At 47.6% G+C, this 11,980-nt stretch overlaps 1 protein-coding gene across 1 annotated transcript in view; it reads left to right on the forward strand.

Moving 5' to 3' along the window:
* Window positions 1-8,778: 8,778 nt before the first annotated feature.
* Window positions 8,779-11,980, forward strand: part of FAM171A1 (family with sequence similarity 171 member A1) — a 103,368-nt gene continuing 100,166 nt past the window's right edge. Inside the window, exon 1 of the mRNA XM_040451329.1 lies at window positions 8,779-8,881. Coding sequence (XP_040307263.1) covers window positions 8,821-8,881 — 61 coding nt within the window. The 5' untranslated portion in view covers window positions 8,779-8,820. The remainder of the gene's footprint in view (window positions 8,882-11,980) is intronic.

Raw genomic sequence — 11,980 nt, forward strand, 5'->3', positions numbered from 1 at the left:
TGTGTGTGTGTGTGTGTGTGTGTGTGTGTGTGTGTGTGTGTGTGTGTCTGTCTGTCCTTCCGGGTATTGCTCAGCCCAGCCTTGCCTCAGGATGGATATAGAGAAAAACCAGTGACCCCAGTCAACCTGGGTGACAGATGGTGGCCTTGAACCCTGTAGGCTTCCCTCTCTCTCAGCTCCGTTTTTGAGGGTACTGTGCTCTGAATAACATCCTTTTCATTACTGCTCCCTCCTCCCTGAGGATACTGCATTGTGGACTCAGGTATAAATGACAGATTTCACAGTGGTCACTCAGAAGGACCTCTGACACTAGATGCTGTATTAAGTCCCCAGTTGTTGAGTAAGAATCTAAGGACACTGTCAGAGAAGGAAAGAATTTCTCTGTATTACAAGTCAAGGTAAATAGTAGAAGGTTAAATGAGTCAGAAACTTGAGTCTAGTAGAAGATAAAAATGAACCTAACCTTGTTTACCAATCTTAGGAATTTATTCCCACTTTCTCATTCACTTTTTAGTCTGTATCAGAGGAAAAGAAAGCAATACATCTCCATGTACATGCTTTTACGCCACCTTGATGGAAACAAAGATAAAAGTATTGTACTTTCAAGTTGTGATTCAAACAAGTTTAGCATTTTATGTTTCTTTCTTTTTTTTTTTTCAACGTTTATTTATTTTGGGGACAGAGAGAGACAGAGCATGAACGGGGGAGGGGCAGAGAGAGAGGGAGACACAGAATCGGAAACAGGCTCCAGGCTCTGAGCCATCAGCCCAGAGCCCGACGCGGGGCTCAAACTCACGGACCGCGAGATCGTGACCTGGCTGAAGTCGGACGCTTAACCGACTGCGCCACCCAGGCGCCCCATATTTTTTTAGCTTTTAATGTTTAGTTTTCTTGAGAGAGACAGAAACAGAGGGTGAACAGGTGAGGGGCAGAGAGAGAGGGAGACACAGAATCCGAAGCAGGCTCCAGGCTCCGAGCTGTCAGCACAGAGTCCAATGCAGGGCTCGAACCCACGAACCACAAGATCATGACCTGAGCCAAAATGGGATGCTCAGCTGACTGAGCCACCCAGGTGCCCCTGTTTGTTTATATTTTAGATTCCATGTATAAAAGAGATCATGTGGTATTTGTCTTTCTCTGTCTGACTTATTTCATTTAGCATTATACTCTCAAGGTCCATCCATGTTGCAGATGGCAAGATTTCATTCTTTTTCATGGCTGAGTAATATTCTCCTGTGTGTATGTGTGCGCACGTGTGTGTGTCTTGAATGTTCTATATGCACTGCGGTATTTTGTTAAATTTAGTGAGCTGTTCCAACAGAGTATAAATGAAAGTAAGGTTACTTGCTGTGGTAGTCAACCACCAAATGTTTCATAGATTGAACTTTTTGTAAATCAGTTATTTAAGGTTTAAGAGATGCCAGCCCCAATCTTCTGATTCCTAGAGCAGCCTTGATGCCAGGAATATTTATCAGCCAGTAAGTGGCGAGCCAGGAGGTGATCGTGTCTCCTCTTTGATCACAGGACCAACTTCTAAAATCCAAGGTCAGAGGACATTTTCCATTTTTCTAGAGCTCTATTTCTCATTAAAAAGAGGAGGGGCTGCCGAAGAACCTTATTGCTGTTACACCGCTCCTCAAAAAGGTTCTGTAAAGAGAAACCTTAGTTTCGCTGAAGCCAGAAAAACAGAGTTGTAACATCCGGGTGAGTTTGTCTGTAGTGTCACGTTTAGGATTGGGAACACAAAGGAAAATCAGGAGCTGTAGGTCTGGGAGGAGGAATTCTGTGGGACAAGGTCTTTGGATGCTCCAGAGGCACATCTGAAAACTGGGCTAGTGATTCCGGTAGGAAGGCTGATGTTGGCACCTTGAATGTTGAAATGGATCCCCAGGGAGCAGGGAAACAGTGACCAGGAGGTTGAGAAGCTATAGGGGAGAGAGTTTTGAAAGCATGAGTGGCCCCTGATCCCAGACCCCAGGAGCAGAGAGCCCCAGAGTGACACTGTGAATGGACAGATGTCCCCAGGACCCAAGTGTGGGGTTAGGGGCGGTAAAAAGAGCAGCTGGGGGCTGCTGGGAGCAACGTTAGATGGTGACACGCAGCCTATCACGTGGCGTCAGTGACGATAAAGTGAAAGCTGCTATATGTTCATGAGCTCTGTGCTCAGCTCTGTGCTGGGGGTGTTGAGCAAGGTGGGAGGGGGGGGGAGTTGTTGATCAGCTTGTTAGGATACCCCTTAATAGATCCTGTTCACTTTTTCTTACTGTAAGCGCCCCAAGATCACAAAGTGATTCCAAACTGTTCCTTCCTACCTAGACCCAGACCCAGGCAAATTAGCTGAAATTCATTGCTCTAAGCTGATCTGTTCCTCAGATGAACTTTGAGGAGACTTGTGAAGGAGATCAGGAGGAGGGAACAGACGGTGTCGGATCGTAGAGGATAAGTGAATAGAGCAGCTGGAATGCTCTGGACCTTCTGCAAGCCTGGGCCCTGAGTCCCTGGGACTTGATTTGTGTTCGAAAGCCTACATTGATGAGTTTGTTAATGACACTAGTTATTTCAGGTTGGTAAGTCCCGTCTATCTCATGAAGACGTTATACTTGAATCACCACTTCCACGAGGTAAGATTGGAAAACCATTTACGTATATATCATGCAAAAGAGAGCCTGGCACAAGCAGCCCTCATATCAGAATCTGCCCTTCTGTGGAAGAATGTGGCCCTACCTCTGCTGGAGGCAAACTGGCATTGGGAAGTATAAAAACTCTCTGGCTTAAAAGAGAGGAGGAGTAAAAGAGGAACTGCTGGGCATCACTGACTTTGAGGAAATTCCAGGTAAACTAAATATTATTTCTCATGCCCTAGAAAGGAAAATACCAGATCGATGCTTGGTTATGTCTCTAAGAAGTCGAGTTTAACATACAAATGCCTCGGGGCGCCTGGGTGGCTCAGTCGGTTGGGCGTCCGACTTCAACTCAGGTCATGATCTCGCGGTCCGTGAGTTCGAGCCCCGCGTCGGGCTCTGGGCTGATGGCTCAGAGCCTGGAGCCTGCTTCCAATTCTGTGTCTCCCTCTCTCTTTGCCCCTCCCCCGTTCATGCTCTGTCTCTCTCTCTCTCTGTCTCAAAAATAAATAAACGTTACAAATGCCTCTAAATGCTAGTACTAGTTTTTAAGTTTTCTGGATAATTACACTTGAGTTCTTAAGTCTTAATTGTGTTTTTTAAAAATATAAAATCAGTGCTGTTTTCAGCACATAGGAGCATATATTTGGTTTTTGCGCATGGGATATTCCCAGTAATTTCCAACCAAAGCTTTGTGCCCGAAGTGGGTAAGAAATGGCTGTAGAAGCTGGGAGTGTGGTGGAGTGTGTCTCTAGAGCTAACTTGAAATATTTAGGGGCGCCTGGGTGGCTCAGTTGGTTAAGACTTGGACTTTGGCTCAGGTCATGATTTTGCAGCTCATGAGTTCAAGCCCTACGTACGGCTCTATGCTATCAGCTCTGAGCCCACTTCAGATCCTCTGTCACCCTCTCTGCCTGTCCCCCACTCGAGCATGCTCGAAAATAAACAAAATAAACATTAAGAAAAAAATTTTTAATTAAAAAAATATATTAAGATGTTGCTCATTCCATTCTTAGATTGTCCTTTTCTCTTATACAGTGTACAAAGATTTCTCTGGTGTCTGCCTGCCCACTGTGATAGGCAGAAGATCCTTGTAGAACTGGGAAGGACAGGGTGATAGCCATGGTGGAAAGTCCTTTGGATTTGAGTTAGAAGACCAGAATCTTCCATCTCCTGGCTTTTTATTCCTGTGAACTTGAGGAACGTGCTCAACTTTTGCAGACCTCTGTTCCCTCACTTGCAGCACAGGGCTGACCACACCTCCCGGGCGCCAGGGATGGTGCCACGTTCCATTGAGATCATGCGTGTGCGAGCATGCTATAGAGGCTTCGCATGCCAACGCGGTTCTTCTTAATGAGTGCTTCTGGGACAGTGGTGCAGAAGGTTCATAAAAGACTGCCTGTGGGTGGCATTCACATGCGTGCCAGAAGGAATTTACTAAAAAGCTTTTGATTGGTAGCCTGCTTTTGTTTACTGTTTAGGGTGATCTGATTAATAATGGCTGAAAGAAGCCTTCGTGCTAATCTGTGGAATCTGAATATCTGTCGTGTCTCTCCCCTTCACTATATACATAGACGCCTTTCTCCTTTGTCCTCTTTCATTCCCTTTTGCCCTTCCGTCGCTCTTGAAGATGGTTTTGCATAACTGTAAAAGTATTAGGGAACTGTGATCTTGACAATAGAGTGAAATAATTCAGTCCGTAATAGACCGAAGCTTATTGTTGGCATCCGCTGTCTCGGAGGAGGAAAATAGTCACCAACAAATTAAACCACTCGTCAGTGTTCAGCCACTTGCGGTGCTGTCCTATGCAGTAAAGAAAATGCTTTTCTTTTTTTTTTTTTTTTTTATATATATTTTTTTAACGTTTTATTTTTATTTATTTATTTTTGGGACAGAGAGAGACAGAGCATGAACGGGGGAGGGGCAGAGAGAGAGGGAGACACAGAATCGGAAACAGGCTCCAGGCTCTGAGCCATCAGCCCAGAGCCTGACGCGGGGCTCGAACTCACGGACCGCGAGATCGTGACCTGGCTGAAGTCGGCCGCTTAACCGACTGCGCCACCCAGGCGCCCCGAAAATGCTTTTCTTAAATGCCTCCTGCAACAGGACTTCTTCAGGTTACAAGTAAAAAGAAACACAACTCAAGGGTGCCTGGGTGGCTCAGTCGATTAAGCGTTCAGCTTTGGCTTAGGTCAGGATCTCCAGGTTCGCGAGTTCAAGCCCCGCACGGGGCGTTGTGCTGTCAGCATGGAGCCCGCTTTGGATCCTCTGTCCCCCTCTCTCTCTGCCCCTCCTCTGCTTTTTCTCTCTCTCTCTCCCTCCCTCCCTCCCTCCATTCCTCCCTCTCTCAAAAATAAATAAACATAAAAAGAAAGAAGCACAACTTAAGGCTGGCTTCAGCAATAAACGGAGGATCAGTTTCTGAAACTAGAAAACCAAAAGGCTCAGTGCTGGGGCTGGCAGATACTGATCTGGCTTAGCAATGCCGCTGAACGTCCTGGTTTCTTTTCTCCACCTGCTTTGCTTTTCTTGGTGTCAACCTGAGTCTAAGGATCTCCCCTTGGGATCCTGCATATGGCTTCTGGTGGGTCATAGCACCCTCTGCACCACTGTCCCCAGCATCTCCAGAAGCAGCTCTGTCATTCGTGCTTACTGCTTCTGCTCAGGTCATGTGCCCAGGACAGGAATCGTGGGGGAGGAGAAGGGAAATGGGCTCTGCCAGTTGCCATAGTCCGGATCATGGGTCTCAGCCCTGGAGCCAGATAGAATCTCCACAGGATGTTGGGGACTCCCAGTCAACAGAGGTGTCCCTGCATTCCTTACCTATTCATTACGGATAGTTGGTCAGGATTCCTGTTGATAAACTCTTCATTATTAGCTCAAGTTAGTATATGTATTTTAAACTCAGAAATGAGTGTCTGTAAAAAATACACGTGTGCGCGCGCACACACACACACACACACACACACACACACACACACACTGCACTTGGTTTTTTCCATTGCTCTGTGCCCTCCAACCAGATTCTCAGCCTTTCTGCCCACGTCATGCTTAAGGGTTTCCTTTCACCTGCGGTTGTAGCAGAATCTGGGCCACGGCCACAACCACGGGGACTTGCTGCTGCCGTGGCTTTGCCACGGCTCCCTATTTATTGTGTGACCGAGGGCGGATTACTTCACCTCTGAGCCACAGGTTCTTTGTGAATTTTGTCCTCTTTACAAGGTTGTTTTGAATATTTTCTGAGCTGCAAGGACATGTGGTTTCTGATCTCCACCCTGATAAGTCAGAGGCCAAGTGCACTTCTGCCCTGGGGATGTCAGCTTCGCTAGATGCTAGAACTGCATATGGAGACTCTTGCCAAGGCCTGAGCGTTGCCAAATCCCCAGGGCTGGGTAGGGATTGGAGACAAAAATCGGTGAGGAAATCAAGGCAGCCGATGAAGGAAGAGTGATCACCTCGACCCAGCAGAGGCAGCCAGACTCCTATCCTGCCACAGCCCAAGAAGACCGGAGCTCAGGCTAATTCTGATCCGGGAGCGGGTGGGGTGTGAAGAGGGGCAGCTCCAGCCGTTCTCACGGGGTATCGCCGTTCCCATGCTTAGAGCGTTACACTTCAGGGCACCTGCCTACTCCTGTTCAGAATATCCCAGTTTCTGATGAAAACCAATACGGTAAAACCTTGGTTTGCAAGCATAATTCGTTCCGGAAACAGGTTTGTAATCCAAAGCACTCATATATCAAAGCGATTTTCCCCGTAAAAAGTAATAGAAACTCAGATGATTCATTCCACAACCCAAAAACATTCATATAAAAGTGATTACAGTACTGTACTATAATACAAAATCATAAAGAAAATACAAAATATAAAGAAAAATCAACAACCTGCACTTACCTTTGAAAACCTTCATGGCTATTGTGAGGGAGACAAGAGAGCAGAGGGTTATTGTGTAGGGCAACTTTCACTATCACTAACGGAATCACTGCTATCTACTAGCTCAATGGAATCTTTTTCTTTTCGCGCAACTTTAACAAGGAACCTGTCCAATGACACTTGCTTTTGCCTCCTTTTGAGGATTTCGTGGAAACGTGACATTGCGTTGTCATTAAACAGATTCATCGTTTGTGCTGCTAGAACCTCATTTGGGTGGTGCTTTTCTACAAAATTTGCACCGTTTCCCACATTTTACACCTTTCCCTAATCTCATTTGAAGTCAGGGATTCCTCCATCTTTTTTTTTTATTTAAAAAAAAAATTTTTTTTTCAACGTTTTTATTTATTTTTGGGACAGAGAGAGACAGAGCATGAACGGGGGAGGGGCAGAGAGAGAGGGAGACACAGAATCGGAAACAGGCTCCAGACTCTGAGCCATCAGCCCAGAGCCCGACGCGGGGCTCGAACTCACGGACCGCGAGATCGTGACCTGGCTGAAGTCGGACGCTTAACCGACTGCGCCACCCAGGCGCCCCGAGGGATTCCTCCATCTTTTGTCCTCCTCCTCTGCAGACGAGATACAGATGTAGACTTCTTATAAAACCTTGAAATTTCGGCCACTCGCATCCCTCGATCGTGCTTCTCGATGATTTCCTTCTTAACTTCCACCATAATCATCTCCTTCTTCTTAGTGCCTTTCTCTTCAACCTTTTTCTGCATGGGGGCCATTGTATATGCTCGCACGGATGTTGACTACAGTACTAATAAACTTGTCATATACCATATTTAATGTAACTGGCAATAAGGCAGCACAGGAAAGGGTGTATATCTGCAGGCAGCCTGACCTAGAATGAAGCAAAGCATTCCTAAGCCTCCTCTTGTATAGAAAAGCAAAGGACTGTCCATCGGTGCTTTGGAGTGACAAAAAAACACACTACTGCCAGTTGTGGGCACCTTCCAATGTTCTGAAAAATCACTGATTTCTGCCAGACACTGCAGCCTGAGACGGAGCATCCAAGCATGGGAGAAAATCACGCACAATCCTGCAGTGAGAGAGAGAGAGAGAACCATTGGCTCATTGTGATCATGTGACATTTGTCATCACCAACTACTTGTATTGCAAGACATCGCTCGTTTATCAAGTTAAAATTTATTAGAAATGTCTGCTTGTCTTGTGGAACACTCACAGAACAAGTTAATCCCCATCAAAGGTTTTACTGTAATGTAAAATTTATTTTTAAAAAGATTTTTTCTTAGAGGTTATGAAAGTACTGATAGATTTAAGCAATGAGACAAGTTTCCCTACTGAGAAAGATAGAATGTCCAATTAAGTAATCTTTGCTATCCTCGTAGAAATAATAATAGTAGCTAAGAGCTGGGAAGCACTCAGCACATGGCAGGCTCTGTTCTAAGCATTGTGTGTGCTTGGACTTGATATTCCCCTAACACCTGTGAGGTAAGTGGTCTGGGACAGATAGGTAGCGGCCTCCAGGCTACTTAGCTAGCAAGGAGCAAAGCTGGGAACTAAACCCCTCTCTTCTGGTTCCAGAGTTTTTGACCAGCACTCTACACCACTTCCTAGTGATTTGATCTCCGTTAATTTTGTGTTTCAGGGGAACGCTTCATCTGAAATTTAGAGCTCGTATGGATTTTTGATGGGTACTGGAGGGAAGAGGGAGATAGTTAATCATTTCGAATACATTGTTGCCACATTTTCGTGGTGAAAAACCACCAGGTGTGGCTGTGTCCTCCTGCCCCCCAAAACCAAGAAGAGCTAGAAGCTGTCACTCCCACCAGAGGTAGCCATGTGAGACTTATTTTTAATTACTCACTGAGCCTATTTCAACAAACCAACTGTGAACACAGTAGTGGGTTACAGGAGAGGCAGGGGGGAAGACACAGGACTCCAGTCGATATATACAAGGTTATTCACAGAACATGAAATAGAAGAATCTAAACTTTTGCAACTGATAAATCAGAGGACACTTAGAGTGGAAGGCGATTCTTTCTTTTACTGAACAGTTCATCATAGATTTCCTCATCCTGGGTGTCCTCAGATTGCTTACAGGAAGGATGTGACCTGGATGTGCTTCATCTGCATGAGGTTGAAGACAGAAACATAGTTTATAAGTAGGAGTCTGAGGTAATAATGGTTTAAAACTGAATATGAGAAGAGAGAATGATGGGATTGTCCAAGCAATTTCTCTTTACCTTTTAGGACTAATCTTCGAGTGGGTCAGAGTAAAACAGCACTTACCCTCGATCGTCACATGCCGCATCCGCCCCTGCCGTTCCCCCAGAGGTGGCATTTTGGCCCAGTCAGGAGGGAAGGTGAGCATGTGGTTTGGAGACAAAGAAATAGGTTCTGAGTTGTGAGGTTTCGCAAGTCTTAAAGCCTAATTCTGGGGCTGCCTGGGTGGCTCAGTCAGTTAAGCATCCGACTTGATTTCAGCTCAGGTCATGATCTTGCAGTTCATGGGTTGGAGCCCCAATCGGGCTCTGTGCTAAATAGCTTGGAGCCTGGAACCTGCTTCAGATTCTGTGTCTCCCTCTCTCTCTGCCCCTCCCCTGCTCATACTCTGCCTCTCTCTCTCTCCCCCAAAGATAAATAAACATTAAAAAAAAAAAAAAAAAAAAAGCTTGGGCACCTGGGTGGCTCAGTTGGTTAAGCGTCTGACTTCGGCTCAGGTCATGATCTCACGGTTTGTGAGTTCGAGCCCCACATCGGGCTCTGTGCTGATGGCTCGGAGCCTGGAGCTTGCTTTGGATTCTGTGTCTCCCTCTCTCTCTCTGCCTCTCTCTCTCTCTCTCTCTCTCTCTCTCTCTCTCTCAAAATAAACCTTAAAAAAAATAAAACTAGAAAAGCTTAATTCTGCCAGAGAACACAGCAAGTTTTAAGAAACCCAGAGTCCCAGCAGAACAGAAGCAGACTGGAGGAGAGTTAGAGGCATAGCACGTAACACATCTGTCTAATGATCCGTAACTACCAGGAGTCAAGTGGGTAGAACCCGCGCATAGATCAGAAGTGCCTGAGGTGCACAGTGTCAGGGGCAGAAGGGCCTGGAGGCAGGGGGCAGAGAAGATGGAACTGAGCCAGGCCTGGACGGGTGGTGGGGTTTGGGTGGACAGAGCTGAGAGGAGAGGCCGGGAGAAGGGCTGGGGCGAAGGCACAGCCACATGCCGGGGACAGTCAGGGGTGTGAAGTGGAGCTGGAAGGATGGGGTACAAGAGAGGAGCCGGGATGAGTCTGGCTGGGTCTGTGAGCCACAAAATGCAGCTGAGATGCACAAGCCCAGTTAACTGCTGCCCCCACGGACAAGTCTGGAGCAGAAAGGCGAGCTGGTAAGACCTCTTGAAAGAAAGAGGCATTGGGGCGCCTGGGTGGCGCAGTTGGTTAAGCGTCCGACTTCAGCCAGGTCACGATCTCGAGGTCCGTGGGTTCGTGCCCCGCGTCGGGCTCTGGGCTGATGGCTCAGAGCCTGGAGCCTGTTTCCGATTCTGTGTCTCCCTCTCTCTCTGCCCCTCCCCCGTTCATGCTGTGTCTCTCTCTGTCCCAAAAATAAAAATGTAAAAAAAAAAAAAAAAAAAAAAGAAAGAAAGAGGCATTTACCTTAGGAAGCAGGTGGTTGTCCTCCACTTACCTGGAGGCGGAGCTGGGTGCCTGAGCACTCCAGGCTGGCCGGGTCACCTGCGCCCACACGTGGAACGCGGGCTTGGTGCCGTGCACGGCTGGTGGGTGCAGGGCCAGCGGGTGCACGGTTAGCAGATGCACGGCCGGCGGACCCCCCGAGCCTGCCACACAGCCCTGCCCTGGATGCCGAGGGCTTGTTTAGAGACGTCCTCTCTCCCATTGGCATCGCCAGTTCTTGCTGGCCGGTAGCTGATTTTAATTAAAGATTCCATTAGCCACAGAAGCGCAGAAGGAAAGTTCCCTTTCTGTGAGACTGAAGCTCTGGAAAGATTCGGCTAAGGCCAGCCACTGAAGAAAGGTGTGGATGGAATAACAGCTGTAAGAGCGGAAGGTCGTCAGGGGCCGGAAGGATTCGGCGGCGGGTTGCTTTTCAGGTGTGAACTCTTCAGGTTCTCTCTGCGGTTAAAACGAAACCGGAAATCGCCGACCGTGCCCTCTGTGTATAGATTTTGCAAGAAAGGTGACGCGGGACTGCATCGGAGAAGGAGGACAGGGGAGGCGAGCACCTGTTACTCAGATGTACCCGGCTTGCTCCTGCCACTTACGGGTCATCAGCCCCTGTGTGTGCCGTGCCGCTGCCATGTCTCCGGTCTTAGCGCTTTTGTGGCTCTTCCATTTTGTTCTGGGTCCTCGGATACAGGGAACAGGTGCCCGGGGTGCCCCCCCCCGCGCCGGCATCAGTACAGATGCTTCTGCTCAGAGAGTGACTACAAGTGGGAGGGCCTCTATTTAGCCCAGGTTGCTCTGCCTGCGATTTGTTATTAAACCCGTGACGAAATCGTGCTTCCTATCATGACAGCACGGATCCGGATGGGCTGGTTCGGTTTTTTTGTGTGTGTGTGTGTGTTTTCGTGGGCTCTTTTCCCTCAGCCTTGCATCTGAGGCTCGAAGAGACACCGGCGGTTAAGTAGATGTTCAGATCGTTGCTAGGAGACCTCTTTGCCATTCCGCGGGTAGATGTGTGTGAGTGAGTCAAACCACCACTGGGAACAAGCAGTGAGTCCAAGCCGGGCGTGCGTGATAGACAGTGCATGAGGCCGCCCGAAATGTTTCAGCGCCCGGCAGAGATGGTGATTGCCAGAGATACGATTAAATGTGGAATATTAGCATTATGTTATGCCCTGGGAATAAAATACATTTGATGACGATATATAAAGAATGTTTCCCCCAAGGAGGATAAGAGGGTGAACCTCTTAAAAAATGTATCCTCAGATGGGCGCCTGGGTGGTTCAGTCGGTTAAGTGTCCAGCTTCAGCTCAGGTCACAATCTCGTGGTTCGTGAGTTCAAGCCCCGCATCAGGCTCTGTGCTGAGACCTCAGAGCCTGGAGCCTGCTTCGAATTCTGTGTCTTCCCCTCTCTTCCCTCCCCCACTCATTCTCTGTCTCTGTCTCTGTCTCTCTCTCAAAAATAAACAAACATTTGGGGCGCCTGGGTGGCTCAGTCGGTTGAGCATCCGACTTTGGCTCAAGTCCTGATCTCAGGGCTGGTGGGTTCGAGCCCTGCGTCGGGCTCTGTGCTGACAGCTCGGAGCCTGGAGCCTGTTTCCGATTCTGTGTCTCCCTCTCTCACTGCCCCTAACCCACTCGCGTTCTGTCTCTGTCTCTCTCAAAAATAAATAAACATTAAAAAAAATTAAAAAAAAAACAACATTAGAAAAAAGTTTTTTTTTTTAATTTTTTTTCAACGTTTATTTTATTTTTGGGACAGAGAGAGAGCATGAACGGGGGAGGGGCAGAGA

This window comes from Herpailurus yagouaroundi, unplaced genomic scaffold, assembly GCF_014898765.1.
Source record: "Herpailurus yagouaroundi ecotype Mexico unplaced genomic scaffold, PumYag 203, whole genome shotgun sequence".
In the NCBI taxonomy this organism is placed as follows: Eukaryota; Metazoa; Chordata; class Mammalia; order Carnivora; family Felidae; genus Herpailurus; species Herpailurus yagouaroundi.